The sequence below is a fragment of the Musca domestica genome, unplaced genomic scaffold (genome assembly GCF_030504385.1).
Source record: "Musca domestica strain aabys unplaced genomic scaffold, Musca_domestica.polishedcontigs.V.1.1 8, whole genome shotgun sequence".
Taxonomy (NCBI): Eukaryota; Metazoa; Arthropoda; class Insecta; order Diptera; family Muscidae; genus Musca; species Musca domestica.
The window spans coordinates 18237663-18265101 of NW_026712409.1; the positions used below are offsets into that span (position 1 = coordinate 18237663).

General features: G+C 34.6%; 2 protein-coding genes across 2 annotated transcripts in view; both read left to right on the forward strand.

The window, feature by feature from the left end:
* Nucleotides 1-26281, forward strand: LOC101897044 (lysosome membrane protein 2). Its single transcript, XM_005182211.4, has 7 exons — nt 1-441; nt 8569-9026; nt 16843-16934; nt 17003-17230; nt 19187-19465; nt 19530-20121; nt 25603-26281. The coding sequence occupies exons 2-7, from the start codon at nt 8705-8707 to the stop codon at nt 25926-25928; spliced, it is 1839 nt and encodes a 612-aa protein (XP_005182268.1). The 5' UTR covers nt 1-441; nt 8569-8704; the 3' UTR covers nt 25929-26281.
* Nucleotides 1-27439, forward strand: part of LOC101898743 (ejaculatory bulb-specific protein 3) — a 183143-nt gene that overhangs the window by 20959 nt on the left and 134745 nt on the right. The gene's annotated exons all lie outside the window — the stretch shown is intronic.

Consider the following 27439-nt stretch of genomic DNA (forward strand, 5'->3'; position numbering starts at 1 on the left):
GTTATTTTCATTTCAATTCTTGAACGCCGACTGAGTGACTGGCTGTGGCGATTGTGGCGCCTATGAAGATCCCTCTTTAGTGGAATCGAATAGAGTTATTCGATGCTGGATTTATTCTACTCTCCGTCTCGGATTGAGTTAAACGTATCGTATTAAGGGGCCGTTGTCAAATCAATAATTAATTCCGATCAGTTACCGTTACCTTGTCAGAGAGTTCGTACCTCTAGCGCTCGAGTTGGTTTAAAACCGTTTTTTTTTTTGTTTTAAATTTCCGAATGGACATCAAGCGGGCAAAATAATAGAAAAGAGGACTTTTTGTGGACATTTTTGTGAAGTGTAATTAAAATACAAGAACTATATTTAAAAAAAAAAATCCAAAAAAAAAAGCATAAAAAGGAGAATACCGAATAAAAGAAAGTCAAATAGTGTTTCACAAAAAATGTATGTATTTTTTCCAAGCCAACGGAAATTCATTTCAAAAAAATTCAATATTTTGTAAAAACAAATGTGTGTGTGAAAGAAAACAAAACAACCAAATTCTATGCCAATGCGTCATTGTTTTGAATCTGCATGGCGTTGACATTTTGTGTGCATCGTGTGGAACATGTTTTAAACGACATCCGCGGATGGTGATGATGGTGACATTTTTATCGTCTACTGTCTGCTGAAACGTCATTGTGTCAAAAACAAAAAATATGTATTTCGCATCAACAAAATGCAATGAGTGTTTGAAATTTAAATAAATCGATTTGTTTTTCTGATAACCAATTTCTGGAAATTAATTGAAAATAATTGGCAATTGCAGTTATCTTTGAATGTCTTATCACCAAAAATTTATGACATTAGCCCAACGAATAATCCATAGATAAGGCATTCAATGGGATTTTTTTTTCAATATTAAAGTAGGTCATTAAATTTGTTTTCACGTTAGATTTGTGTGTTCATGACCTTATATTTGAAAGAGAATTCTAAATTGATGTCAAAAGACAGCGTTTTGGGAGAGTACGCATTTGACATTTATTCAATGGAAACGATGTGTGCTGCAATGTGGTTTACATGGTAGAAGAATACAGGTAGTTGCATCGACACAGCTGATGGGACAATGAACTGTCAAACCGATTATGGAATTGAAATTTTTAAATGAAAAATTATACAAATTCATAAATTTTTTTTGGAAAATGCATATCATAGCAACCTCCGATTGGCATCGTATAGGAAAGTATAACAACATCTACTTATTTTTGAAAAACAATTTTAAAAATTTTGACATATCAATGTTTCTAAGCATCGATACATCTACTTGTATTCTTCTACCAAGGTGGAGTATCATTTCATGGAAAGCTACGTTTAGTCGTTATGAAAAACAAGTAAAATAGTATCAGTCGGTTTTGCCGACAAATGCCTACCCCAAGCCTTGAGTTATGATTATTCAAACTGTTGACCCTTTATGGAGGAGGTTCCGAAGCAGTTGGCCAATATTGACCTATTCGTATCTGACCTAAGACTGATATAAACTTTATATGAGTTATGAGCAAATTTTTTGAAGAATGAGGAGATATGCGTAAGGTAAAAGAAGTATTCTATGTCCATACTTCATCTAACACAGATAAAAATATTGGTATGTGCAAAATTTGAAAGAAATCGAACATTTACATCCAATTTTATGCGAAATTATAAATTGCGATAAATTACATACCCACATCAGATTTCTGGTTGAGAGAAATATTTAGATATAGCAAGTTGTAAAGAACCGCTGACTTGTTTCGCAAATTATGACAGATATAAGTATTGGAAAATGTGTTTCCTTGTGGGTGAGGTACCTGAAGGGGTTCGCAAATATATATCACTTTCACAACAGATCTTGCGTTAACAAAAATATTTGGATGTGTGAAATTTGAAGAGAATTGGAAGATTATTTCGCTTTTTTTTTGGGTGTTTTGTTTTTCAAAATCTTGAACCCTATGTGGGGCAGGTATTAGAAGCAAAGGTGATGCGATCTCTACCATATTTATGAAATATCTTGTGTTAATGGAAATATATATAATATTCAACATTTGACAGATTTGGTCCAAAGAGACCTAGGGTCTAAAACCGTTATTTCGATGAGGCACGTCTGATATATACCCTCTCTCGTCATATGGCTGAGGGTATAAAAAGCGTGTATGTATACGTAAACAAAGATCAGCTGACTGACATTTTACATCGTTTTAAACTAGTCTAAACAAGTAGAATTTGAAAGTTGAATTTAGAAATCGAGTTGATTTTAAATGAATGGTCTAAATAGGCTTGCTTCGAAAAATAAATAGAAAATGATAGAATTAAGAAGTTAAAGTCATGCAAACATATGTTTACAATTTTTTTTTCAAAATTATTCGTTTGACATCTCATTGTCAAAATTTTATATCTACTAATCCTTTGTATGCCCAGAAATCAGATATGGGAACATCTCTGTTATTCAGTGAAATTTGACAAGGAAAATTACAGAAATGCAGAGATGGGTATGCTTATCTGAAATTACATTACCTTCTTAATTTTACCATGAATTTGGAGACTCATACATTTAACGATTTAACAATTTCGATCCTATTTTTGAAAGAAATTCTAGACATTTCAAAATATAAAATAGATAAAAACAACTTGTTGCATATAATTTTGAATAATTCTGCCTGGAAGCGGGCATAACTTCAGGGCTGTATCTTTGCAGTTTTTCGAAACTAAACCAATTACAGAAAACAGGTTTTAGGTGGAATAATGACACACAAATAACAAGTTTACACACAAAGTTTTATTGAGATTAATATTCAGAATTGAACCATGACTGCATGGCAGAGGAATACAGGTAGTTGCATCAACGCTTGGGAACATTGATATGTCAAAAAATTTTAAATGTTTTTTTTTTTTTTTCAAAAATAAATAGATTTTTATTAGTTATCATATACGACACCAATCGGAGGTTGTTATTGTATGCATTTTTCAACAATTTTCACAAATTTAAATAATTTTTCATTCAACATTTTCAATTCCAAAATTGGTTTGACAGTTCATTGTCCCAGCAGCTGTGTCGATGTGTCTACCTATATTCTTCTACCATGCATGACTGTATTGTTATTGTTTCGGTCAAGTTAATTATATTTGGTCAATGATCACTGCATGGTAGAAGAATACAGGTAGCTGCATCAACGCTTGGGAACATTGATATGTCATAATTATTTTATTTTTTCAAAATTGAGTAGATTTTTATACGTTTTTTTATACGACACCAATCGGATTTTGTTATGATGTGCATTTTTCATCAATGTTTACAAATTTAAATAATTTTCCATTCAAAATGTTCAATTTCAAAATCTCTTTGACAATTCATTGTCCCAGCAGCTGTGTTGGATAAACATATATGTGTAAACGTACCTTAATAAGTTGTTTCACAAAATCTTCAAACCAGACGAAATGACACAAATTGTTTACGTTTTGTTCACTATTTGTTTATCTTTTGCACGACGATTCAACGCTAAGTATATTTACAATTAATTTAATGACTTGTTGTGGCGAAGAAATGGATTTGTGTCATCAGTAAACTTTCGGATTTTATAAAACTCATGGTAGAAGAATGTAGGTAGACGCATCGAGACAGCTGCTGGAACAATGAACTGTCAAAATCAATTTTGGAATTGAAAATGTTGAATGAAAAATTATTTACACCTAAGTCTGTTTTTACACGGTAGATTGGTTCAAGAAGAAGCCGTGTAAAAAAAACCGTGTAAAAAAGACATTAATCTTATACAAAAATGGGTGATTTGTTCCTAATCTCTAAAACCTATTAAAATTAGTGAAAAACAAGAATTTTTATTTTTTTTCTTTACCAAACACGTCTTATTGCATTAACAGTTCACAAAATATTAACACGTTTCAATTGCTCTGACCAGTAAATTTTATTGTATGCACATAGTGTTATTCATATTTGCTTTGACCAGTAAAAATTGTTTGTACGCGCTAAAGGGAAATTCACTTAAATCTTTAAGCTAGTGTTCGCAAATTATCGATACTATCGATGGTTTCAGACTTTTTTCTTTCATAAATACTTTTTTGTGATATGAAAATACTTCGCAAAAATTAAATTTGACAAAAAAAATTTAAGTACATAAAATTTCAAATCGTGCTAATTGGAATAAAATCGTGTAAATAAATTAAAAATATTCAATTTTCAAACCGTGTTATATCAAAACCGTGTACAAAAAGACCGTGTAAAAACAGACTTAGGTGTAAATTTTTAAAAATTGTTGAAAAACGCGTAATATAATGACCTCCGAATAACGACTTATATTTGAAAAGACATTAAAATTTTTTTTGACATATCAATGTTCCCAAGCGTTGATGCATCTACCTGTATTCTTGTACCATTATAAAACTATTGTACATTGCTTGACAAATTTTTGTAATGTGCATACATGTGTGTTTGTGTTTTTTGTTTTAACAAAAAATCCAAATACAAATAGTTTTCCATGCTAATTGATTTCCGAATCTGTAAATATTTACAATTCTGCCCGTCGTGTGCTTTTTGTTTCTTTCTTCACTGTCAAGGGTAATCAAAAAACATTTACATTGTATTCAACATGAACGTGGATGTTTGTTCTTGTCTTGACGACGATCAGGCACATCTTATCAATGTAATATTCTGCCACAACAAATGGAAATTTTCTATTGAAAAAGTAAAAAAAAAAACATGAAAATATGTTACAAATAATCAAAAAAAAAAAAAAAAAAAATACCAATGATCCGGAGCACATAGAAATGTCACCATGTCTATGATTGTGAACAGAGAACATACATTTGTACATCATCAATGTTGACATGGAGATACTTCATTTTTACGCCTCTAAAAATACAAAACGATTGTAGAAAGTGTGAAAAGCTGGCATAGAATACATGTACGTGTTTAATTTTGTAAAAAATGCAAAACATGTCGATAGTGCGTGAACGCCATCAATCGGATTATGACAAAGGAAAGGAAGCTGTGTGTAATATTATTTAGAGAATGAGGAAAATATTTTCGGAATTTTATTTATTTTTCCAATTGCAATAAAATAAGGAAATAAAAAAATATGCATAAAATAAAACATAATTAAAAAAGGTTGTCGTACCGACGCAGCTCCTGGGACAATGAACTGTCAAACAAAATTTGAAATTGAAAATATTGAATGAAAAATTATTCAAATTTGTAAAAAATGTTGAAGAAAAATCATAACAACCTCCGATCGGTGTACTTTTGAAAAACTATTTAAATTTTTTTAGTCAATTTTCCCAAGCATTGATGCATCTACCTGTATTCTTCTACCATGGTTTTCGGTATAAATTTCTTAATTGCTGTTGTTGCCATATTATCAATATAAAATATGGCAACATGAATTAAAAGAACTTTACGTTAAAAGATGAAAGGAAGAGGGTCCGACCTTTTGCTTATCGAAGAGTTCATATTTAAATGAGACAACATATATAGTATATTTTTCGGAAAGATGTGATAACCGTCAATAATGTACTTTTATCGATTTGCAATCTGTAGTGCGATTCTTTACATAATTTTTTTGATTAGTCGATAAAAAATTGGCATTCAAAAATATGAGGTTACCCTCTTAAATATACCATCGAATCCAGCATCCATAGACGACAGCGCTTATTCCACAGCAGCTATTTCTACAGGGTTCGTATGTAAACTTAGTCTAATCGAGCCCTAATCAGGTGGCATCATAGAAGAATACAGGTAGTCGCACCGACACAGCTGCTGGGACAATGAACTGTCAAACCAATTTTGAAATTTAAAATTTTGAATAAAAAATTATTAAAAGTTGTCAAAAGTACTAAAAAAAAACGATTATTATAATAGCCTCCGATTGGTGTCGTATAACAAAACTTATAAAAATCTACTAATTTTTGAAAAAACCGATAATTTAAATCTGATTGAATATTAAAATCATGGTAAAATTAAGAAGGTAAAGTCATTACATTTCCATCTCTGAATTTTCTGTAATTTACCTTGTCTAGTTTCACTGCATAGAAAACAGGTTCCCATCTCTGATTTGGGTATAAACAATAGATTTGTAAATATAAATTTTGACAATCAGATGTTGTCAAGTGAGTAATAGTTAATTGATTTCTTGACTTTACCTTCTTAATTCTAATGTCAAATGTTGTTTACACTTTTTTTATTGTTGCATTCAACAATAGCAACAATCACAATAATGCGTTTGACATTACATTTGGTAGAAAGCTGGCTTGGAAGGGGACCCTATACTTAGGCCGTGGGCTGATCAAAGTCAGACCTAATATAAACATTTAGTTTCAATCGCAATGATACTTTTTGACATTTAATCTGGTAAACAGGAATTGTCATTATAATTGACCCATACGGAGTATCTTTTATAGCTCATAAAAATACACGCAATTCTAAATTAAACGCATGGTAAAATTAAGCAGGTAAAATCATTTTAAATAAGCATACCCATCTCCGCAATTACCTTGTCACATTTCACTACAGAAAAAACAGGTTCCCATCTCTAATTTGTGGTTGAATAAATATAAATTTTGACAGTAAGATATTGTTAAACGACAAATTTAAAAAAATGATTTTACCTCCTTAATTCTACCATGTTAAAATGAAGATAGTAAGATATTTCAAATAAGCATTCCTATCCCTGTATTTTCTGCAATTTACCATGTCAAATTTCACTGCATAGAAAAGAGATTCCCATACTTGATTTGTGCGCTTATACGATCCGTTTAGACGCACATTGGATAGGATAGACAATTGCCTATTTATGCAAAAAGAACAGCTGATTTCACCCGTATTTTCAAAATACAAATTATTGGGAAAAATATGTGTATGTAAACAGTTGACAGTACGAGCGTCATTCAAAAATACAGGTAGATGCATCAACGCTTGGGAGAATTTATGTGTCAAAAAATTTTAAATTTCTTTTCAAATATAAGTAGATTTTTATATGTTTTCTTATACGACGTCATTCGGAGGATATTATAAAAGGACTTTTTCAATAATTTTTACAAATTTAAATAATTTTTCATTCAACATTTTTAATTCCAAAATTCGTTTGACTGTTCATTGCCCCAGCAGCTGCGTCGATGCGTCTACCTATATTCTTCTACCATGGTCGGGCAGTATGCCTATCTGATAACTAAAAGTGAGAATACATAAAACGCTTTTTTTTACTGGCTTAAGTCATCGGCTGGTTTCATCGGAAAAGAACAAAGGAGCCTTGGGCCAAAATCGAACTAAGTCAACCTAAAACTCCTTTGTTTCTCTACGAGGAAGCCAGTCAAAAAAGCGTTTTGGGTATTCAAAGAGGGTCAATCACAATAGTGCAAAAAGTACCAGGTTTTGGTCTGTTCCAAAACTGCTAGAATGTACAACTTTTTTCTTCGATAACCGATTTTCTTTTTATGAAATCGAAAAAATGCCAAAATAGTAGATTCTTGCAGCTTCTGGAACAGAGCATTTATTGTCAAAAGTAGTGTTCTTGGCCGACCTTATGTGGGCTTGGCAAGAACACTTTGTTATTGTACCATGGTCTAAACTGTCAACAATTCATATTTAAATAATAAATAAAAACAACTACAATTTCCATAGGAAATCTTCAACTCAGCCTGGCTGAGTAATGATCTCGATAGAAACTCTTCAATTCATCTAAATTGAATTGGAAATTCCATATCTATAAGAAATTTCCAATCAAAACTGATTAAATTATAGTTCCCGTAAGAAAGCTGTCAAGGTGAGAATACATAAAACGCTTTTCTGATTGGCTTAAGCCATCTGCTAGCTTTTTTGTAGCGGAACAAAGGAGTTTGTTTGTTCATCTACGAAGAAGCCAGCCAAATATGCCCTTTATGTATTCCCATCCTTATTCTGGGTTATAATTTCAAATCTTCGCTTCAGGGTCCTTGATTTATATTGAAGTCTTTATGGAACTGAAAAAATTCAGTCACCGTGTTTTTTTTTTTTTGTTTCCCTTTCAAGTACCTTCGCCGCTTTGTTTTGTTGTATTTTAAAAATAGCCCATTAGTGAAAATGGGGTTCTCGTTAACAAAGAGCTGTAGATAATTAAGTCATTGAACTGAAGAAAATCTTGTAGATTATTTATTTTTTTTGTGTCGTCGTGAGCTTATCATAGCCTCGTTTACTTATCACTTCAAGCAACAACATCTGCGAGTCTCGAGGAAGAAGAAGAAGAAGAAGAAACAAAACCGTAATCAAAATCTAAAAATGTGGACAATCAGCAAAAAAAAGTGGACAATTAAGCGGTCACTTTTCACTTCCGTTCAATTTGAATGTTACTCTCACTCAGTCATGCTCTCTTTTGGCCTCCCACTGCCAAGAGACGCAGAGAGTAAGAGAGACATACAAATGTCTAATTACCTATCAGATCAAACTGATTTGAGCACACGCCAGCAATTGAACAAAGAAATCAAAGCAACAATTGAATTCGACAGTTAATCACTTGGGAAACACAAAATATTAATATTTGCCCTTTTTTATTTCATCTTTCTTTTGCCATCTTTCAATAGAGCGTAAGCCTGACAAGCATTGCGGATTTGCTGATAAAGACATAAAGATTATTAAAGTGTAATCGTTGTTGTTGTTGTCGTTGTTTTATGCCACTGCTGCCGTTGTTATTGTTTTAATGTAAAAAGCCAAGAGTCAATGATGGGTCACAAGGCGGAAGAAACTCTCGGTCGAGATAATCAGAATGAATGCGGTGACGGTGTAACGACGCCATATGAAGACAGAACCCAGGACTATCAGGATCTGGATGAGGAAAAGGAATGTTTGGACCAGGAACAACATCACTGCCGGGAGAATGGCAAGAATGGTCAATGCAGCAGCGGCAATGGCAAAGCAGCAGCCGTTGTCAAATACAGCCGCAGTGATAGCAGCGGCAAGAAGACTCAAAGTCTATTCGAAATTGTCTATGAAATTATCAAAGAGAAAGAGCAGCGCACCAAAGAAATGGGGACACTGATATGTGAGTATTTGTTGTTGTTGTTATTATTATTATTATTATTATTATTCGTATTTTTTTTAAAGATCTAAGTGTTTTATAGGAAAAAAAAACCCAATAGAATCATGGCTTTGTTGAGGAAAGAGTTCACAGAGATTTGGGACTAAGGGTGGGAAATCATGAAGCGCTTATTTTGCTGGCTTAAGTCATCGGCTGGCTTCTTCGGAAATGAACAAAGGAGCCTAGGGCCAAAATCGAACTAAGTCAACATAAAACTCCTTTGTTCATCTACGAAGAAGCCAGCCAAATATGCTCTTTATGTATTTCCAGCTTAAGGGTGGGAAAACATAAAGCGCTTTGGAAATTAACAAAGGAGCCAAGGGCCAACATTGAACTAAGCCAACCTAAAACTCCTTTGTTCCTTTACGAAGAAGCCAGCCGATGACTTAAGCTAGCCAAATAAGTGCTTTATGTATTCCCACCTGAAGACGAAAATAGAAAAAACGCTTTTTATACCCTCCACCATACTATGGTGGCGAAATACTCATGTCAGACCCAGCAAAGCATATATATTCTTGATCAGCGTAAAATTTTAAGTCTATTTAGCGATGTTCGTCTGTCTGTCTGTTGTAGTCACGCTATCTTTCGAACGAATTGAGATAGAAGGCTAAAATTTTGCACACATGTTTATTTTGCCAGTAGGCAGGTTAAGTTCGAAAATGGATCATGTAGGTCCACGTTTTCATATAACCCCCATACTATGGTACCTTCGGATATTCGGTATTTTGATGATTTTAGCGACATTATTTACCGGAATTGTTTCAAATTTGGTATTTGAAGCCTAAGACAGAAATATTTCTGAGCAGGTCCACGTCTTCGTATTGCCCTCATATAACGGTACCTCTCTATATTCGGTATTTTGATGATTTTAGCGACATTATTCATCGGAATTGTTTCAAATTTGGCATTTGAAGTTCGTAATGGGAACTATAGTCTGTGGCAGAAAATTGTCTGTGCAGGTCCAGGTCTTTGTATAGGCCGCATATATCGGTATATTCGGTATTTTGACGATTTTAGGTACAATACTCACAGAAATTGTTTGAGATGTCGTAGTTGAAGTTTGTAATGGATGCTACAGCCTGTGACAGAAAATTGTCTATGCAGGTCCAGGTCTTCGTATAGCTCCGATATAACGGTACCTCGCTATATACGGTGTTTTGATGATTTTAGCTACATTATTCACCGTTTATTTCAAGTTTCGAATTTGAATATGGCAATGACTTACAACAAACAATGCCTGTGTAGGTCCAGGTCGTAACGGCTTTTCATGATTTTAACAGAATTTTTAACGGATTTTATTTTTTGAAAATTTCCAAATTCCTTCCAAATGGGTGTATTCAAATGAGGTTATTCAAAGTTCGGCCTGGTCGAACTTACTACTTTTTAACTTGTTTTTGACTGGCTTCGACTGTCATCTGCTGGCTTCTTCGTATAGGAACAAGGAAGTTTTAGTTGCACTTAGTTCGATTTTGGCCCTACGTTCCTTTTTTCTTTCCGAAGAAGCAAGCCGATGACTTAAGCCAGCCAAAAAAGCGTTTTGTGTATTGTCACCTTTAGTCTTGGTGCGTAGGTGTGTGATAAGGTTGTGTTTTTGGAAATTCGAACTATAAGGTTACGAAAAGTACTTAAATGTACTAAACACTGAATACTTTTAATAAGACAAACGGAATTTGTGCTGGAATTTAAAATTTGGAAAGAGAATCAACGATGGAGGACAGGATAGACGCACCAAAGGTTTTTTTGGAAATTCGATCTTTAAGGTTATGAAAAGTCCTAAAATGGTACCAAACTTAAACAAATTGTACCATTTGGTTTTATGTGAATGGATAGAACTAACAATTTGAAATTTGGTATGAGATTCAAGTTTGGAAAGTAATTTTGGTATATGGAGGTGATTTTCGAAACGAGTACAAAGTGTGCGAACTGTACTAAATGGTACTAAATTTGAAAAAGTTTGGTCAAGGGTGAACGGACGAAGCTGGAATTTTGAAATTTTGTATTGGGGTCTCTAATGGTAATGGTAATGGGTTTGTGATAAAGAGGTGGTCTTGGAATAATGTACAACAAGTGCACGAAAAGTACTAAATCGTACTATATATGGTACAATTTCGTATTAGGTGAAAAAATAGAGCTTGAAATCTGAAAATTGGTTTTAAGGTTGCTGTTCACGTATGACCTGGACTATGGAAGTGGTTTCGGAAATTGTACTTTAATTGTACAAAATGTGCGTAATAGTACTATATTTGGTATTTTTTGAAAGGATTCCGATAAAATTCTGAAATTTGATATTTTGATGACTGATGGTGTCTGTGCTTGCGATTTGGCGGTAATTTCGTTATGAGTCCTATATTTGTACGAAATGTTCTAATTTGGTACAATTTGGTATTGTGTGAATAGATAGTGCTTAATATCTGAAATTTGGTATTAAGGTCGCTGTTGATGTATAGCCCGGACATATGGAGATGGTTTCGAAAATGTGTACTATAAATGTACCAAAAGTACTGAATGGTACTATATTTGATATTGCGTGAAGGTAGAGGGATAACATTCTGAACTTTGAAATTTGGATTACTGATGCTATCTGTGTTTGAGATTTGGCGGTGAGTTTGGATATGCCTTCCATATTTGTACGAAAAGTACAAAATGGTACTATATTCGGTACAATTTGGTATTGGGTGAATATACAGTGTTTGAAATCTAAAATTTGGTGTAGGGGTCGCAGTTTATGTGTAGCCTGGACATATGGAGGTGGTTTCGTAAATGTGTACTATATTTGTATAAAAATTACTGAATGTTACTAAATTTGGTATTGGGTGAAGGGGTAGAGAAAATTTTCTGAAATTAGATATTATTGAAATTAGAAATTATGCGTCCTATATTTGTACGAAAAGTACTAAATGGTACCTAATTTGGTATCGGGCGAAGAGATAGGGCTGGAATCCCGAAATTTGATATTGGGGTCACTGCTGGTATCTGGAATTGAGATATGGAGGTGATTTTGGAAATGTGTACTATAGTTGTACGAAAAGTACTCAATTTGGTTTTGGGTGAAGTAATACAGGTGAAATCCCGAAATTTGATATAGATGTCATTGTTGGTGTCTGTGGTTAAGATACGGTGGTGGTTTTGGAAATGCTTATTATAATTGTTATTATTGTTATTATTATGTTATTATAATTGTTCGAAAAGTACCAATGCGTCCTATATTTGTAAGAAAAGTACTAAATGATACTTAATTTAGGTATTGGGTAAAGAGATAGAGCTGAAATCCCGAGATTTGAGATAGCGGTCTCTGTTGGTATCTGGAATTGAGATGTGGAGGTAATATGGAAACGTGTACCATAATTGTTCGAAAAAGTACTAGAAGGTACTTAATTTGGCATTGGGTAAAGGAATAGAGTTAGAATTCTGAAATTTGATTTGGATGTCACTGTTGGTGTCTGTGATTAAGATATGGAGGTGTTTTTTTTTTTTGAAATGTGTTCTACAATTGTACGAAAAATACTAAATTTTGTTTTGGTTGAAGGAATAGAGCTAAAATCCTTAAATTTCATATATATTCCTCTCTTGGTGTCTGTGGTTAATAGATGGAGAAAATGTTACAAAATTTGCTATTGAATGAATTTATGGATCTGGAGTTCTGAAATTTGTTATTGAGGTCTCTGGTGTTGAGATCTGGTGGTGGTATTGCAAATGCGTTCTGTAATGGTTCGAAAAGTACTAAATGGTACTAATTTTGTATCGCGTTTGGTGTATGGGATGCAGAGCTGTATATTGTTTTGGATATGCGTACAAAATATTACTAAATTTGATATTAGGTGGAGGAATAGAGCTGAAATTCTGAAATTTGATATTGAGGTCACTGTTGGTGTCTAGGACGTATATATGGAGATGTTGAAATAGTTTTGATGAAAAAAAAATTGTATGAGGGTCTATTGCGCAATGGTTTTACTAATATCCTCTTTAAAATTAAAGATTTAAATTTAAATTAAATTTAAGATTTTGATTTAAAAGCTAAACATTTTCCTATTATTCTTCGCGAAAGGCAATTTTTTATCATTTACACCAACTTTGAAAGTCTGAAAATTTATTGCGATGTATGAAGTTTTGATTAAACAAGTTAAAAAGTATCAGTCGGTATTGCCGCCAGAGATATACCCTCAGCCTATGTTCGATTATCTAAATATATTTCGACTAGTGTTAAGGTTATTCAAACGTTTGACCCTCTATGGAGCAGATCCCGAAGGAATGGACCAATATTGCCCATTTCCTATCGGACCCAAAATATGATATAAATATTTCGACAGATGTGCCAAGTCTAAATTGAATCGGATGTTAATTTGGCGATTTATGAGCTTCATGGGTACTCAAAATTTCAATATTTTGTGGGGGAGGTACTTGATGGAGTGGACCGATATTGTCCATTTTCACACCTGTCCTAGCACCGACGCAAATATTAGGATTCGCAAAGTCGGAGCAAATTCGGATTAGCCTTTCTCTTTCTGTGCAAAAAAATTTTTTTTTTGAAAATTTCGACCTTTTGTGGGGGAGGTACCAGAAGGAGTGGGCCGATATTGTTCATCTTAACACCAGACCTTGGGTTAATATAAATATTGGGATGTGTGAAATTTCAAGACAATCGGACTCTTACATAACATTTTATGAGAGTTGTAATTATTCAAAATTTTGACCATTTGTGGGGGAGGTACCAGAAGGAGTGGACCGATATTGCCCATCTCCGAACTCGATCTAAGTTTGACAAAAATATTACGTTGTCGCCAATTTGGACCAAATCGGATACTCCCTTCGAGAGTTATCGTGTGCACCAGCCAGACTGACAGACGGACGGACGGACATCGCTAGATCGACCCCAAATGTTCTGAAACGGATTTGGTCCAAAGAGACCTAGGGTCTAAAACCGTTATTTCGACTAGGCACGTTTTGGCCGTATCAAATGATACATACCCTCTGTAGCCATATGGCTGAGGGTATAAAAATTTTGTCAAACAGAACAATTTGTGAATTTTGGAAATGTAAAAAACTCCCATCCCTGGACCAAGAGGACATAAAATAATGGCAAACTAAGTGCCCAGGTAATTGAGTCATTTAATTATCCATTAGAACCACGTCTATTGTCTGTCCATGCATATCCAGCTAGACAAAAGCTGTGGCCGAATGCATTGCAAAATTATTGAAACAATGAAATAAACAATTCGATAAAAAATAAGAAAATTATGGCAAGCATACAAAAACAACAACAACAAAATATATATGAGATAACACAATGTTGTTGGCGTATAAACAAAGGCTGAAAATGTATGTGTATTAGGATGTAATGGAAAAAATATTAAATATTTTATGTATAGATCATAATAGAGCCAGATCGAATTAACATTTTTATATGAAGACGAGGAGATTCGGCTAGATTTTCTATTCAGAAGGACTGATTGAAGATTTTCCATTTCCTAGTTATTACAGATTTTTCCCGTTACACCCTATTAAATATACATTATATATTAAATATACACTGATATACATATATATGTAGGCCAAAAGATATCTAAAAAGTCCGGTTTTGGTTGACATTTTCCCACTATCGTTTAAAGTCTGACTCAGTTCTTGTAATCGGTAGGTAATAAAACTACACACCCATACACATGCATTTTACAATTCTGACCTCTGTTGCTATGCGAGAAAGAGAGAGAGAGAGAACATCAATTCCATAAATGAAAATAATTTAAACATTTTTATCAACAACTGGACTCAATTGTGATTCATGACCTAGGAAATGTTTGCTCGCCGTTGGGACTTGGAAAATTTACAGGTTAGGAGTTTCAACACAAATGACAGAACACAGTTCCATGTATACAGGGTGAGATAAAAAAAACCTGCAACAAAGTCAAACGCCATAATTTTTACGTTTTTTTTTTAATTTTATTAAATGAAAGCAAACAAGTAAAAAACCGGAGGTTCGGCCGGGCCGAACTTGGAATACCCTCCACCATTTGGAACGACGTTGGCAATTCTCAAAAACAATAAAATCCATTAGAAGTTCTGTTAACATCTTAAAAATACCGAATGTAGCTGTTATATTAGGGTCTATACGACGACATGGACCTGAATAGCCAACTTTTGTCACAAGCCATTACAATATTCAAATGCGAAACTTGAAAAAAACGGTGAATTTAATCAAAATACCGAATATCGGGAGGTACCGTTATATGGCGGTTATAAGAAGACGTGGACCTGCACAGATAATCTCCTGTCTTAGGCTGTAGCATCCATTACGAACATCAAATACCAAATATATACATTTGAGTAAAATTTTATCAATCGACTTCAATTTGTTCGGAAGCTAGAGTGATTTCCACAGATGGATGGACATCGACATAGAATTTTATGCTGATCAAGAATATATATATACTTTGTGGGGTCTAAAATGTATATTTCGAGGTGTTACAAACGGAATGACAAACTTAATATACCCTCCATATCATGGTGAAAGGTATAAAAATGTCGGAAATAGCATCAAATTTTAGAATAAGTTAAGATTTGTTCGAATTGGTCACCTTTTGCACGAATCACGGCCTTCAAACGGCTAATCAAACCTTCACACGCTGCCCGAATGTTGATGTGCGGTATTTGGCCCATTCCCGACGCAAGCGCTTGCTTGATCGATACTTTGGTATTTTTTAGTGCCAACCTTGTTTTCCAAGTCCAACGGATTGGATTTTGGTGGCCATTGTGCGCTGGGAATGAAGCGAGGAACCTCATTTTGTAACCATTCATGGGTGGCGCGTACTGAGTGCGATGGTGCTGAGTCCTGTTGGAATGTCCAAGGTCTTTAATACACCCTCCAGAATATTTTCGCCATAATATTCGGCATTAATTCTGATGCCACGGTCAATTAATATAGGCGGAGAGCGACCATCGCCTGTTATGGCTGTCCACACCATCACCATGGCCGGTTTGAGGCTTGAGTGCTGTTGGCCAACCGAAGGTGCACATTTTCAGCTGATCTCTTTGGCAAGTAAACACGATCATTTTGTTTGTTTACAAACTGCAGGACAACGGATGTTTTCTCATCGGAGAAAACCAAATTCGGCAGTTCACCACTTTCGTTCGGCTAAGCGAAGCAACTCTTTAGCTCTTTTGAGTCTATTTTCTTTCTGTCGCGGTGTAAGTTCTTGCATTTTTTTGAATTTCAATGGCCTCAATGGCTTCAATATTTGCCGAATGGAATATTGCGATATGTTCAGCGCACTGCGACGCGGGTTTCGATCAAGTCGCTTCTTTACTTTTCAAACCATTTCTGCTGATGTTGCGATTTTCTACCGTCTTTCGTCCACTCCCTTCCGTCGGGCTACTCTACCAGTATCATCTATCAGGTTACGAGCGTTGGTACGAGACACAAAACATTTATTCACATTGAAATGCTGAAGTGCTCTAACGATAGCCACTTTTGGTTTTCCAGCCAAATATAAAGAAATCACACTATCACGCTTGAATTCCATCACGACTAACTTTTTTTCTGGAAAATTCCCATCAAAATGCTTTTATACGCCAGTAAACAATTTAATGAGATGTCACTGGAATAATTTTAACAGCTGTCGGACGAGTGGCTTAGAAATGACATCAGTCTGAAGTTGGTTGCAGTTTTTTCATCTTACCCTGTATATTCCTCTGGAATCTAAACCCATTAATTTTGTAATTCATATTTTTCTTACTCTTTTATTTTTTTAATTTCTCAACACCTCTCCAAATTTTTATGCCATTTCAGTACTTGGCGGCATGGCTCTCTTGTTTATTATGAGCCTGACCGGCTTATTTGTTATGTGGTTTACACAGTATTACAACAATAAAATGCTGGAGGTGAGTAGCCCTACACAAATTTTTAAATTCCTGACTTCATTGATAATCTTCTTCTCTTTTTTCTACAGAATCTAATCTTATCCAAAGACTCCGAGACCACAAAATCATGGATAGATCCAAATCCAAAATATGACACCTTCCTTAAAGTACACATTTTCAATTATACAAACATAAAGGATTATCTCGAATATAAGGCCGATAAAATCAAAGTTGAGGACATTGGCCCGCTGATATACAAGGAGCATACGACAAAAGTCAATGTGGTCCATAATGATAATTATACTGTGACATTCCGTGTAAGTATGATACAAAATCAATATGATTTTGATGCAAAAAAATGCATGCTAGATATAGTCCGAAGGCATATAGAGGATATCATAGCAAATTCTTTCATCATCCTCATCATTTTTATATTCCATTTGAATGTAAACTGTCCTGGAGATAAGTTAAGGGACATCTTGGTTTGTTATATTTCATTAATAGTGGTTATTTAGTATTTATTTTTGATTTAAAACCATCGAACATCATGGGATTAACCCAAAAAGACAATTTGTGGGAAACGCCTAGAAGTGTGCTTTAATTTTCCCAACAATGCTTTAATAGCAGTATAACGCATTTAATTTAGGTTGCCAGTGTTCCTTTAGATGTTAAATAAAATTAAAAAATACATCCAAAATTTTGTGTGGGAGGTATCAGAAGGAATGGTCCGATATCTACAATCTTTATGACAGATCTGGTATTGATGGAAATAATGAGATGTGCAAAGTCTAAATGGAATCGAATGTTAATTTCGTGTTTTATTAGCTTCATGAATATTCAAAATTTTGACCCTTTGTGGGGGAGGTACCGGAATGAGTGGACCGATATATTCCATCTTCACACCAGACCTTGGGTTAATAAAAATATTGCGATGTGTGTAATTTGAAAATAACGGGATGCTTATTTTGGGTTTTTGTGATCGTTTTTGATATTCAAAACTTTGAGCCTCTGTGGGGGAGGTACCAGAAGAAATGATCCGATCTCTGCCATCTCTATAACATATCTTGTGTTGATGGAAATATTGAGATATTCCAAGTCTGAATGGAATCGGATGTTTTATGAGCTTCATGAATATTTAAAATTTGACCCTTTGTGGGGGAGGTACCAGAAGGACTGGACCGATATATGCCATCTTCACACCAGACCTTAGTTTTATAAAAATATTGTGATGTGTGTAATTTGAAAAGAACGGGATGCTTATTTCGGATTTTATGATCGTTTTGGTTATTTAAAAATTTTGACCCTTTGTGGGGGAGGTACCGGAAGGGGTGGAGCAATATACCCTATCCTTACACCAGACCTTGGGTAAATAAAAATATTGTGATGGGTGTAATTTGAAGAGAACCGAATGCTTATTTCGGATTTTCTGATTGTTTTAGTCATTCAAAATGTTGACCCTTTGTGGGGGAGGTACCAGAAGGAATGGTCCTATCTCTACCATCTTTATGGCAGATCTTGTGTTGATGAAAATATTGAGATGTGCCGAGTCTGAATGGAATCGGATGTTATTTTCGCCTTTTATGAGCTTCATGAATTTTAAAAAAATTACCCTTTGAGGAGGAGGTACCAGAGAGATTGGGCCGATATTGTCCATCTCTTTACACCAGGTCTAGGGTTAATAAACATATTGCGATGTGTGTTACCTGAAGACAATCGGACTCTTATATCACATTTTTTAAGAGTAAAAATTATTTAAAATTTTGACCCTCTGTGGGGGAGGTACTAGATGGAGTTGACCGATATTGTCCATATTCGCACCTGACCTAGCAGTGATACAAATATTTAGATTTGCAAAGTTGGAGCAAAATTGGAGTATCCTTTCTCTTTCTGTGCAGCAAATTATTTTCTTTGAAAATGTTGTCATTTTGTGGGGGAGGTACCCGAAGGAGTGGACCGATATTGTCCATCTCCGAACTCGATCTAAGTTTGATAATATTATTACGATGTACCAAGTTTGGACTAAATCGGATACTGCCTTCGAGAGTTATCGCAGCAGACAGACGGACGGATATCGCTACATCGACTCTATATGTCCTGAAACGGATTTGGTCCAAAGAGACATAGTGTCTAAAACCCTTATATCGATGAGCCACTTTTTGGCCGTATCAAATGATATATACCCTCTCTAGCCATATGGCGAGGTTATAAAAATGTATGATTTTCCAAAAAAGGAAAACAAATAATTTTTAATTTTTTTCTTCCTTTGATTTCAGGATCATCGTACCTATCAATTCCTACGTGATCGATCCTCTCACGACGAAAACCTCTCAGTTGTTGTGCCAAATGTTCCATTCTTGGCTGCTTCACAAGAAATCGATAAGATCAGCAATCCATTTACGCGAAGTATAAGTATGACGACGGTACGAAATGCAGGACGCCATGCCTTCTATACACTCAAGATCAAGGATTATCTGTGGGGCTACAGAGATCCCATATTGGCGGTGAAGAATACCTTCTCAAGGGGAAATTCCTATTTTGGGCTGTTGAAAAATGTAAGTCGATTTACGGAGAAGATTTAAGAAAAACGATGTGTAACCTCCTTTTATTCTCTCACAGCGCAAGGGCACCAGTGTGGATTCCCTGCAAATCTACACGGGCGAAGATGACATCAGGAAATTTAGCAAAATCACCCAATTCAATGGCAAACCCCTGCTTGACTTTTGGACCGATGAAGAGTGCAATCGTATTGATGGTTCAGATCCCTCCATGTTCCCACCCCATGTGGTGGAGACCCGGGAACCGTTGAGTGTTTTCCTACAGGTGCTGTGCCGTAAAATCCCCCTGCATTTTGAAAAGGAGGTAACAATTTACGATAACATCGACGCCCTGCGTTATCGCACCCCCCTAAATGTGTTTGGCAATCCCGAAGACAATCCCAACAACACCTGCTATTGTCAGAATACCAAACGATGCATGCCCAGCGGTGTCATAAATGCCACCAAATGTTACGATGATGCTCCCATTTATCCCTCATTTCCCCACTTCTTTTCGGGCGATCCCATAATTTATAAAGATTTCGAGGGTATCGAACCGAAACAGGAGCTACATCAAACCTATGCTGATGTCCATCCACGTTTTGCATTTCCCATTAGCGGTGCATCGCGGATACAAATTAATCTGGCTTTGCACAAGGGCGAACTGGTGAGGGGTGAGTAAGAGGAAGATTATCACTCTCTTGTTTTTGTGTGTTTAGATGTGTGAACTGAATTATTTACTTTTCCATTGAATATCTAAAAACAAGAGGTGTAAGCGGAATATTGCATGAATTGTTTGTTTTCAGTTCGACATTCGTTTAAAGCATGTTAAATCGGCAAAGTTTACAATTTTCAAAAAGTCTCCAAGTAATGCATTGAAGATCCGTGTAAATAGGAGATACTGAGTAGATATTTAAATATATGTTAGTTTGTATTTGTGAGGTGGCACGGGAAGGGAAATAATGACAGTGTCCGTCATATTTGCGTCAATTCGAAGGTTTAATTTCTGATTTATTATTTTCCCATCAGTACCTACATGCCCAATGGAGATAAAATGAATGCCTAGAATGAAACGCATTAATCATTTTTCCCTTCAAGAGTTCATGAAAATGCATGATTTACTGCCATCAAAACATATGTTTTCCAATAATGCGTCATATATTCAACCATGATCAAATAATACAGATAGTCGCATCGATACAGTGGGTGGTACATTTAACTGTCAAAAATGTTTCATGTTTAAATGAAAAAGTATTAAAATTACTTAAATATGAACAAATCAATTAATTTTACAGACATTTTTTAATATTTCAATGATTACAAGTGGTGTTGCATCTACCATGTATTCAACGGAATTGGCAGTTAAAATAACGAGTTTTATTTGTACATGTAAACGTTCGCCTGAATTATCTTTTATTTGAGCCATATATTATGGGAAAAACCTGGCAAATGTAGATTTTTAATAAAAACACTAAAAAAATGCCTCATGAAGTACATGCGTGTCTGACACAAGGCTTAATTCAAGGATTTACTTCAATTAAACGGTTCACCTCAAGAAACAAGTGAACTAGTACCATTGTTTCATTCCCTCAACTATTTCCTGTTAGTTCATTAAATGAATAAAAAAAATTTGAACAACTTACAGATAATTTGGCGGAATTAAATTTTAGATATAAAGTTAAATGTAGTTTAGAAAAAAAAAATTGATTTGTTCTGTGGATTATAAAGCGATATTCAAAAATAAAATGAGTAATGATTATTTACTTTATTTAGACGGGAAGAGCTCAAAGATAATAAAAGAAAGTTATGGTAACGAAGGAAATTGAATGAGCTAAAGTACATTTCTTCGTCGAAACCCTTTCTGAAATACACACTTTTCTTTTCGGGGAACTTTACACGTCTTCATTGGGATTCCGGTGATACATGGCAAAACAATAGAGGTAGACTCGTTTGCTATATTGAATTTAATAACCCTTTTCTAAGAAACTCGGCCATATAAATTTTCAAAAAAAATTTATTTTCATATCGGAAATATTCACACATGACGAGTGGCATTTTTTAAAGCTGCACGCTCATATTTAAGGAAGAACTGTAGAAAAAGTTTAGTTTTGTTCAAATTGGTCACCTTTGGCACGAATTATGGCCTTTAAACGGTCAATGAAACCGTCATACGCTGCCCGAATGTTGCTTTGTAGTATTTTGGCCCATTCCAGGCGAAGCGCATGCTTGCGCTTGATACTTTGGTATTTTTTAGGGCCTACCTTGCTTTCCAAAATACTCCAGACACAATAGTCCAACGGATTGGTAACCGGAGATTTTTGATTTTGCCAATCTATTAGGTCAGATAATATTAACTGATTTCCTGACATTTTAAACATTTTTTTAAGAGTATGAAGATTAATTTATACGACTCTTTTAATGGGTCTTGAATTTAACTGAGTGAGTTAAGTTCAAGTGTCAACAAACAAAACTAACATTGAAACGAACACTGACTGGACTACTGTCAAAATTTTGTTTACGTTTAATTTACAATGTATTATGACAATACGGAGAAGATAAACTGATATTATCGTATGACCCATGACGCAAATATAAGGTTTTGCACCAGATCATTCACAATCAGTGTTTTGACAATTCGTAAGCAGGCTTAAAGTTTCGTTTTAATTTAAAGTATAGATAAAATTCAATGATTCACTGAAAATGAGCATCGGAACTAGCATCACCTTTACCTTAAAAAAATGTACGATTTTATTATAAGATATTCGTAAAAAAGAAAAAAAATCGCTGCATTTCAATTTTGACATTTGGGCAACAGTTGGAACCCACTGGATTATTTATATGTAAACAGGCTTTAAGTTAATTTAATTCATGGTAGAAGAATATAGGTAGACGCGTCGACACAGCTGCTGACACAATGAACTGTCAAACCAATTTTGGAATTGAAAATGTTGAATGAAAAATGATTTAAATTTGTAAAAATTGTTGAAAAACGCGAAATATATTAGCCTTCAACGATTCACTGCGGATGAGCAGCGGAACTAGCATCACCTTTTGCTTAATTTTTTTTTGTTTGGAGTTCAATAATGAGTAAACAAATGAACTAGTTTAGGTAAAGGTAAACAAATTTAGGGCTTGATTTTAAGATATTCGTTAAAAAAAGGATCTGCTGGATTTTACATTGGACATTATGGTAATGGAATTTTTAATTGCAATTCACTAAATTTATTATATATGTAAACAGGTTTTAAGTTACAATTTCATTCAAAGAATAGCTTCAAATCAACAATTCGCAGAGAATGAGCAGCGGAACTAGACTCACCTTTTGATTAACTAGATTTTTTGACTTTAGCAAATGATTTGTAGGATTTTATTGAAATATAATATACGTAGCAAGAGAAAAATACGCTGGATTTTAAATTAGACAATTAGGCAATGGAATTGATAGTTGGAAACCGCTGGATTTATTTTTTTTTTTTTGTAAACATGCTTTTAATTCAATGTCTGCTTTTTCGAAAATCATTTTTTATGTTTTTGCGCTTTCTGGTGCCACTGTGTCTTGTTGTATGCAAATTTTTTTGAATGGATTTTTGATAGTTTTGCTATGGAAATAAAATGTAAATATTCATTGATTTAAGGCTAAAAATAGTTGAACAATAAATGATGTTTGAATTTGAAATAAAGTAAGGTGAATGATACCAGGGATTTATTGACGATAAAAAGTCGGTGTTTTTATTTTTATCCATTTTGGTACAATATAAAGCTAAGGTAAAGCTATCAGTTGGTTGCAACTTTTTTCTGAAGGAGCTCGACTTCTGCCAATTTTGTTAGAAAAAAAAAGTAAAAACAAAAACAAAAAATGTTCAAAGCATTGATTAGAAGAAACGTTTAAGGAATATTAACCACTTAGCCACGAAATTGAAATACTGAACAGTTTGGATTATGTTTTGAAGAGAACATCCGGACTTTCGCCTTTATAACTGATTTCAAAAATAATGAGGAAAAATATAAAAAAACAGTAAAAAAGCCAGGCCGAACTATAAATACCCTCCAAGAAATTTTCCAAAAAAAAAAAAAAAAAAAATAATAAAATCCGTTAAAATTTTTAAAATACCGAATATAGCCGTTATATTGGGGTCTATATGAAGAGGGGGATCTGCATAGGCAACTTTTGTCATAAGCCATTACGATATTCAATTACGAAACTTAAAAAGGAAACCTATAGCTAAAATCATTTAAATACCGAATATTGGGAAGCTTCGTTATATCGGGGCTATAAAATCGTCAAAATACCGTATAATGGGAGGTGCCGTTATATCGGGTCTATACGAAGACCAGGATCTGCGTAGACAATTTTTTGCGACAGGCTGTGGTGCCTATTAGGAACATCAAATTGGACATTTCAAACAATTTCGGCGAATATTGTACGTAAAATCGTCAAAATACTGAATATAGGGAGGTACTGATATATGGGGCCTATACCAAGACCTGGACATGCATAGATAATTTTCTAACATAGACTGTAGTTCCCATTACGAACTCTAAAAACGAAATTTAAAACAACTCCGGTGAATAATGTCCCTAAAATCATCAAAATACCGAATATAGAGAGGTACCGCTATATCCGGGCTATACGAAGACCTGGACCTGTATAGACAATTTTCTGACACCGGCTGTAGTACCTGATAGGAACTTTAAATACGAAATTTCAAACAATTTTGGCGAATATTATACCTAAGATCGTCAAAATACCGAATATAGGGAGGTAATGATATATGGAGGCTATACGAAGACCTTGACCTGTATAGATAATTTTCTGACACAGGCTGTAGTACCTGATAGAAACCTTAAATACGAAATTTTCGGTGAATATTGTCCCTAAAATCGCAAAAATACCGAATATAGGGAGGTACTGATATATGGGGGCTATACGAAGACCTGGATCTGCATAGACAATTTTTTGCCACAGGCTGTGGTGCCTATTAGGAACTTTAAATACGAAATTTCAAACAATTCCGGTGATTATTGTACCTAAGATACCGAATATAGGGAGGTACTGATATATGGAGGCTATACGAAGACCTGGACCAGCATAGACAATTTTCTGTCATAGACTGTAGTTCCCATTGCGAACTCTAAATATGAAATTTAAAACAACTCCGGTGAATAATGTCACGAAAATCATCAATATACCGAATATCGGGGAGTACCGTTATATGTGGGCTATACGATATCGTGGACCTATAAAGACATTTTTCTTCCAGGGGTTAAAGTACCCACAAAGAATTCCTTGTGTAGAATTTCAGACAATTCCATTGGAAAATGTGGCTAAAATCATGAAAATACCGAATATAGGGTGGTGCAGGGGTATGGGGGCTATACGATATCGCGGACCTATATAGATAATTCTCTTCCAGGGGGTTAAGTACTCAGAAGTAACTCCTTTGGTGGATTTTCAGACAATTCCATTGAAAAATTTGGCTACAATCATCAAAATACCGAATATCGGGAAGGTACCGTTATATGGGGTCCCATACGATATCGTGGACCGTTATAGCCCATCTTCGAACTTGACCTGCGTGCAGACAAAAGACGGATTTGTTCAAAACTTTAACTTCCTATCTTTATTCGTTTTGTCTCTAGCGTGTTTACAATAGACGGACGAACGGACAGTCGGACCGACGGACAGGGCTACATCGTCTTAGAATTCTACGCTGATCAAGAATATATATACTTTGTACGGTCTAAAAATATTAGTTCGATAAGTTACATACGGAATGACGAACTTAATATACCCTCCATACTATGTATGGTGGAGGGTATAAAAATATATCTTGGAGTTTTTTCTTCCATTCGGGTGTCTCAAAAGCGTTTGAGTTTTACAGTTTGCTTTTTCTCTATATTTTGAATTTTTTTAAGTTCATTTTCTGATATCATGACAAAACCTCCATTGACAGTCTATCACAAATCAAATCTGTATTTAACTTGAAAAAAATACCCTCAAGTAAAAATTTAAAAAAAAAATGCTAACTCATCAATCTCCAGACAGTAGTGAAATTACATAACTTTTTCTTTCATTTCATTTCATTTCATTTCATTTCAAATCAATTATTAATTATTTTTTCTTTTCTTCTCTCTCTCCCCAAACTTTTTTCCAGACAAAGTGAAACGCCTCGAGGATGGCACCATACTGCCCTTGATCTGGATTGAAATCACTTCGGGTGATTTTACACCCGAAATTCTCGACACCCTGTATGCCAGTACCTTTGGCCTAAATCTCATCGAATACAGCCTCAAATATGGCACCCTTTTGATGAGCATTGTCTCGTTTAGTCTAATTGTGGCCGGTTTCTATTATCTGGCCAAGCGACGCGAAGAGTACCAAATGAAAAATGAGAAAATACTCTCGGCTGAGTTGCGTGCCCTACAGAATGTTGATCTGACAACGGCAAGTTTATCTCAGCTGCAACAACAACAGGCGTGATGTGGTGGAAAGAGACGTCACAACAGCAACAAAATACCAAAAAAAATCCCCATTCGCATTTAAGTTTAGTAGTTGTCGAAAGAATAAAAAAAAAAACATTAGTTTGTAGTAGCATTAGATGATCATCAAAATAGCCATAGAATATAGACGGAGAGACATGAATTTTATATATTATGAAATTTTCCCCCAAACCAAAACCCCTGTCCCCCCTCCCCCTCCCAAATATTACAATGGAAACAAAAATGCCACATCATTGTCTGTTTTCACCTTCCTTCCTTTGTAAATGGGAGGCAGTTTCTCAAAACATTCAGAAATTATAGAGAAAAGAAAAATTACAAAAAAATTAAAAACAACAACAACAAAACCACAAAATTAACAGAATCTGTATCATCATCGCAATTAATTACTGTTATTACAAAACATAGTCCCGTGCGTTTTTTCTTCGTAGTTATAATGCCATTCGTTCCAAGTACTCGTTTTTTATACCGTTTTTTTAGAATATGCTAAGTTTTTATAAAAAATGCAACAAAACCAAAAAAGTTATAAATAAAGGCCATACATTTTTTTACAAAGTAAAAAATATCGAAACAATGTTTTATTTCTGTTCAACAATTTTATATATTTTTATTTTTCAAAAAAATTCTCATAGGTCTCATAACCCGATTTCAAAGGCCCTTAGGCGTGGATTTTTTTTAACAATTTTTTAAGTCCTTCGAACAATAATATTTAAGGCTTTTACAACAAAATTTTTAAGGGTTACAAACGTCGAATATTAGGATTTTTTTAATCTAAATGTTGGAAGTTTTGAGAAGATATTTTATCACCTTCAATGGAAATATTAATTTTTATGGCTACAGAGGGTATATATCATTTGATATGACCAAAAAATATATTTTTTGCACAGAAAGAGAAAGAATAATCCGATTTTGCTCCAACTTTGCAAATCCTAATATTTGCGTCAGTGCTAGGTCAGGAGTGAAAATGGACAATATCGGCCCACTCCATCAAGTACCTCCCCCACAAATGGTGAACATTTTGAATAATTACAACTCTCATAAAATGTGATATAAGAGTCCGATTGTCTTCAAATTTCACACATCCCAATATTTATATTAACCCAAGGTCTGGTGTTAGAATGGGCAAAATCGGCCCTCTCCTTCTGGTACCTCCCCCACAAATGGTCGAAATTTGCAAAAAAAGAAAAATATTTTCTGCACAGAAAGGGAAGCAATAATCTAATTTTTTTCTAATTTTGCATATTCTAATATTTGCGTCAGTTCTAGGACTCGTGCCAAAATGGATAGTATTGGTCTACTCTGAGGCACTCGATGGCCTTTCCCACAAAGCGTCAAAATTTTGAATAATTATAACTCTTATAAAATCTGAAGAGTCCGATTGTCTTCAAACTACACACATCCCAAGGTCTGGTGTGAAGATGAAATATATCGACCTACTCCTTGTGGTACCTCCCCCACAAAGGGTTACAATTTTGAATCCCCATGACGCTTCCA